The 6,184-nt window shown below is 43.3% G+C and overlaps 1 protein-coding gene across 1 annotated transcript; it reads right to left on the bottom strand.

Moving 5' to 3' along the window:
• LOC138190387 (uncharacterized) lies at positions 1 to 942 on the bottom strand. The gene has a single exon (XM_069133169.1). The coding sequence runs from the start codon at positions 940 to 942 to the stop codon at positions 1 to 3; it is 942 nt and encodes a 313-aa protein (XP_068989270.1).
• Between the last annotated feature and the right edge of the window lie 5,242 nt (positions 943 to 6,184).

Raw genomic sequence — 6,184 nt, 5'->3', positions numbered from 1 at the left:
CTAACGTCCGTCCGCTGTTATTTGAAACCCGAAACCCGGAGGACCGCGAGTGCTCGCAGCTGTGTTTTCATTCAGCTGACTTCCAAACACGTCGACGCTTATCTCGTGAATGATTGCAGAGTCGACGAGAATTGGCTGATAAATGATTCCGGCTTCCCGTGATTCTTCTAGAATCGACATAATTTCATTGTTTTGACTTGTATTCCCAGCCGCTTGAGATGTCATAAGCAAACGGAGACGTTCCACCAGGTCATTAGCATCGTCGCATAAAATATAATCTGTTTTAACACCTTGTCGAGTAACCCAAGCCTGAGGTGGCAGAACACCTTTGCCCGTACGCTTCGACATCTGTGACAATGGTGATACGCCTTTACCTGACGTAGGAATATTGAGCAGCTCAGCAACTAAATGCTTGAATTTGGCGCTCTGAGCGTTTCGGATAGGCTCGGTGGCGCTATAGTACTTTCTGTGAGCATTTGTTGCGAGAAGGATATTTCTGTAATTCTCATTGTTGTTGCGGGTAACGTGAGCGCTGTTGGGCATCTTTTTAAACAGCAGCTCCAGCAGTCCCTGAGTTTTCGGATGGAGCGTACCGCCTATGCGAACGGAATCGCGCTCGTAGCTTCTCGGTGAGTCACCAACCATCAGCCCGGTAGTAAACAGACTCCGTACCCCGTACACGGTATCCAGCTCGTGCTGTCTTCGTTTATCGTTGAGCATCTCAAGATATTCATTTTTTGATTTCACCGACAATTCCGTGACAGTTTGATCCTCTTCCTCTGCAGTTGCAAAAGAATCTGCTGCTTTTATTTCGTTCTTCGGCTCATCCTTTGTTTCAGTTTTGAGTTCTTCCTTCACCTCTTCCTTGACAAGTTTCGTGCCTCGAGAAATATTGACTAATTTCTGCAGCGGGGTTACCACAGGTTTGAAGACATCCTTCATTGTTTTCTGCAGTGACTTTTTTCCCGTCTTGAGGATTCTGTGCTTACGACAAATCGCATTACTCGCTTGAGCGATACGATGCAAGACTTCTTTTTCCTTACAAATTTTCTACATGTTGACACAACTAGTTCTGGAAAGCTACTGTTTCGTCTCCTTCGAAGATCGTGTATTTTATTCTTTTGTCATGTTTATAAAATTGTCAAATCCCCTCCTATACCGACCATTACCGAGCTCTCTATCCTTGTCGATCACTGCGAACCCATATTTGTCACCGTTCCAGCATGCCGCACACAAGTCTTTAAACTCTACGTACGACATATCGGTGTTTGCATGATCGTTGTACGCATGTCTCAGATTCATCTCGTCTTGTTTGAATAAGACAAGCAAGTTGGTGTTGTCGCGCACGAGATGTTTAGGGATTCGAGCGTACGTCTGATCAAGATAGAAACAGTCTACGTCGTGATGTCTACCCATACAAAAGTACGCGTGTATGTTTCCCTGCTTCTCGCACGCTACGTCATCGAATATCATGATCGAGTTAGGTTGCGTCTCGTTTGGTGCAATGACGTGCTCATGCTCGTTAAAGGGGTAATACTCAACACCGTCGACATTTTCGAGCACTTGACTCAGAAACTTGTATTTCGGTTGATTGAGAGATTTTGAGTAAACGTACAGGTTTTCGAACCTCAAACCATTCGAAAGCGTTATGAGCGTGGATGAAGCGTTGGTTCTGCCACAGTTAGATGGACCGCAGAATACCGCACGTACACTACTCGGCAACAATTCGCCATAATGCTTCTCTGTTTTGTACTCTGCTGCGTAAATTGGTCAAAATTCGTCACGGGCAGCTTGGTCGATTGTGTCTCGAACCTCATCTCGAACGTGACTGGCTGGATTTTCTGTGAATGCATCGGTGAAAACAACTTTCTCTCAGTCGCACAGCGGACATGATTGTGCACACACGTGATCGTAAGCGATCGTCAAAAAGCGATCAAGTGGAAAAGGTTTGGTAAATAGCATTATCAACAAACTCTCGATCGAGTTGCATGTTCCCGGTTACAAATACTGCGGTCCTGGTACGAACTTCACAAAAAGACTTGCGAGAGGCGATTTCGGTATCAATCCTCTCGATGCAGCGTGTAAGAAACACGATATAGCGTATTCGAAAAATCGTGAGAACCTTCAAGCTAGAAGCGTTGCGGATAAAATATTAGCCGAAAAAGCCTAGAAACGGGTTCTCGCAAAGGACGCAAATTTGGGTGAGAGGGCAGCCGCTTGGGCTGTAGCTAACACGATGAAGGTGAAAACAATGTTAGGCATGGGGTGTCGAAAACCTAAGAACGTTTCCTTGAACAAAACCATACGAGCGGCAAAACAGTCTATGATTTAAAGCTACGACGCAAAAACGAGCATCAAGTCTGCATTCAAAGGTGCTCGAGAAGCTGTGAAAAAAAAGGTGGTAAACATAATGTCCAATCACCGCGCGTTTTACCGGTACCCTCAAAATTTGGCGGATTTCTACCTTTTCTCATATCTATTTTTACTGGTCTCAGCGCTACGGGTGCGTTAGCGGGAGGTGCTGTGGGTATAGCAAAGGCTGTGAACAATGCGAGCGCGGCTAAACGAGAATTGGAGAAAAGCAAACGGCATAGCAAAACGATGGAAGCGATCGCCTTAGGTAAAGGTCTCCATCTCAAACCTTATAAAAAGGCTTTCGGTCTTCATCTTTCATGAAACTAAATGTAAAGCTACCATGCCGAGCGCTGACCAACTGGGATTTGTTGAAGTATGCAAAAATCATGAAAATTCCATACTTCCGAGGTGTCTTTATGCGCAACGAAATGCCCAAAACCGGACCGCGTAAAAACGAGACAGCTGTAGTCAGTCTCGACGATAAAGATGGCCCTGGGACACACTGGGTTGCATATAAGACACGCGGCAACGATGTAGTTTACTTCGACAGTTTTGGTCATCTTCAACCTCCGTTAGGCCTCGTGAAATATCTCGGTGTTGGTAGCGTTGAGTACAACGATGAAAGGTATCAGGATTACAGCACATTCGATTGCGGACACTTGTGTCTAAAATTTCTTAGCGATGAGCTATATAAACATGACACGTAATTTAATAACGTCAGTCGACCACTTGCAGTCATGGATGATTCGGTTACGTTAACGATATCGGGAAGTCTTCGATTCTCCAAGCGCAATATTTTCCTCCGATCGAACTAGCTCTGAACAAAAATTATGTTCCGGTCTCGTTAAACTATTAACCTTCAATTCCATTCCTAACGTTGATTACAATAAATTATAGGTAGCCGATAAGGTAGTCACTATATCCACTGGCAGCCACGAAATTGAGGATATTAAAAAGTATGTTCAAGACGCGGTAAAAAACACCAAAATTGAAATCAGCATAAAGCCTAACAATAATACGTCATGCAGCGAAATCAAATGTAACCATATCGTAAATTTGGAACCTGACGATCCTATTGGTCAGCTTCTCGGATTTACACCGCGTGTATTGGCAGTTCACTAAACTCACCATTCGGATATGCTTGTAGCTATTCTGAAGGTTAACGCGTTACGAGTCGAATACAGCATCACAACGGGTGCCTACGTCAACGAGCGCAAAGTGCATACTATTCACGAAGTTTTCCCTATCGTTCCGCCGGGATATAAGATCGTGGAAGTGCCGTCACACGTGATTCACCTTCCGATCACCGTCAAGACCATAGATCACGTACAGCTTCGGTTAGTCGATCAAGACGGAGATCTGGTTCATTTTCGCGGAGAAGTTATTACTGTGAGACTGCACATCAAATCGCAATAAAAGATGGGTATTGTATATAACAAATTGTCCAAAAAGAGTTATAAGAGTCAGTCAGCATGTCTTGATCAAGTCAGTCATCGATCGATTTCCGAAACGCTAACACGTCGAAACGTGGAGTTCCTAATACCTTTGTGTCTGAAGCTGACACCTTTTGGAAAAGGAATTTCCGACAAATAAAACTGCGATTCTGCTGTTTCGTTGTATGCTACGTACCATGGAGGAGGAAATCTTGAGCATTCAAACACCTGTCGTCTTTGACGAATCAATCGCCCACCAAGAAATACACGCACACAAGCCGTACGCATCGTCAACCTTCAACAACAGCGATGAGATTCGAATCACCGTTCAGCATCAGGATTTATGCGTATTACCAAGAAAGAGTTCGCTGCATATCTCTGGAAAATTGCTCAAATCGGACGGCACTGCAGCAGCGGTCACAACTTCAGTCAATAACGCCATCTGTCATATGTTCGAAGATGTACGGTACGAACTAAACGCTGTAGAGATTGATAAATGTAAAAACGTTGGTCTGGCCAGCCTGCTGAAAGGTTTCGCTTCGCTCAATCCTGGTCAAAGTTGGCTTATGGAAAATGCTGGATGGCTGGATGTTCAGGAAACGAAAAAAATTAACTGATGGCGATGGCAACTTTGACGTAGTTATTCCCTTGAGCATGATATTAGACTTCGCTGAAGACTATCCCAAGATCTTCGTTAACGCGAAACACGAGCTGATTCTGACAAGATCACAAAGTGATATAGATGCCATCGTTCAAAATCAAGACGAAGACTTTAGAATCGTGATCGATCAGGTGAAATGGTTAGTACCCTATGTGAAGCTCTCGGATCAACGATAAATCGCACTGTTCAATTTCATTGAAAAAGATACACCTGTCTTCATGAGCTTCTGCAGTTGGGAGTTGTACGAATATCCTTTGCTACCGGCAACTACGAAACACGTTTAGACTGTGAAAACGTCCATCCATTTGGAAAAACCGCGATTTGTCATGCTCGGTTTTCAAACGAATCGGAAGAACAAAGCCGGCAAAATGCCACTCATCTTGATCACTACAACATTACTAACGTCAAGCTCTTCTTGAATACCGAGTATTATCCGTACGGTAACCTGAACCTGGACATGAGTCAAAATCGCTTTGCATTACTGTACGAGATGTACGCAAACTTTCAAGCCACCTATTACGGCAAAGAACCTGAGCCTCTGTTGACGAAGAGCGAATTTCTACAGTACAAACCTTTGATTTTCATCGACTGTTCGAAACAAAACGAGGCTCTGAAATCTGGAGCGGTAGATATTCACATCGAATTTGAGGCTAAAAATAACTTTCCTACTGGTACGTCCGCCTACTGCTTGATTTTACATGCATTCATTTACATTGAATATAACCCGCTGAGTGGTGGGGTAAAGAAATTGGTATAAAAACCTTGAAGGTTGTAACAATCGATTCAGTATTTTTCACGATGGAGTTCACAGTCGACGTACAAGGATTTAGAAGACCGGGTCCTGGTAATATATCAAAAGAGTTGGCACTTGTGTCACTCGACGAAGATACCAACCCGTCAATTTTTCTGTTCGAACCTCCGTACGATTGGAATTATTTTCTCGCTCCATTCAAAAGCGAAAATTTGTGGCTATCACGGAATTTAATGGACTATCCTGGGAAGGTGGTGATTTACCTTTCGAGAAGCTTGACGTCACCATCGAATGTATGTCGCTGCGTGATGCTTCAACAGTTTACGTAAATGGTTTGGAGAAGAAGAGTTGGCTGCAGAAAATTCTGGGTGAAAAAGTTGATATCGTTGATTTGATGGATTTGGGTTGTCCGTCGTTGCAGAAAATGAATAAAATGTCATATACGAATTCAAACTCTACGCATCGTGCTATATTACGTCCAAACTGTGCAGCTCAAAACGTATTGTTACTGCGAAATTTTTAACTCATACACAAAAGACAATCGGTATCTACTCAAACAGTTATTCATTCCCATCGCCTAAAGCATGGTTACGATACCGTTGAGTAAGAAACATGTAATTACTCTAATATATCAGCATTATGATTTTCATGTAACACTGGAATCTTAAGGTGTTTCTTTCAATAAAATATTTTGCATAGTCAATATTAACCGTTGATTCAAAACCTCTGTCCTGCTAGTTGCGAGTTTATTTTAGAACCTTCCAGAATTCAACGTCGTACCGCAATCCGTTGTCGGCAGGCCGCTCACCGTCAAGTTGAAACGCGCTAGACGCGTTGTTTGTCAGTCTAAGTTTCCGAGAATTTCTCAGGGTCAAAGAAGCTCTTTCTCACACCTCCGTGAAGTTGGCCCCCCGAAGTTGTTATTTTTAAATCTAATTAATGCAATTCGTTTGAGAATCGTTTGAGAGGGTTTGAGAGTAAAGA

Source organism: Neodiprion pinetum, chromosome 2 (assembly GCF_021155775.2).
Source record: "Neodiprion pinetum isolate iyNeoPine1 chromosome 2, iyNeoPine1.2, whole genome shotgun sequence".
In the NCBI taxonomy this organism is placed as follows: Eukaryota; Metazoa; Arthropoda; class Insecta; order Hymenoptera; family Diprionidae; genus Neodiprion; species Neodiprion pinetum.
The sequence above is the reverse complement of the archived record's forward strand: the minus strand, read 5'-3'. Positions and strand labels throughout refer to the sequence as shown.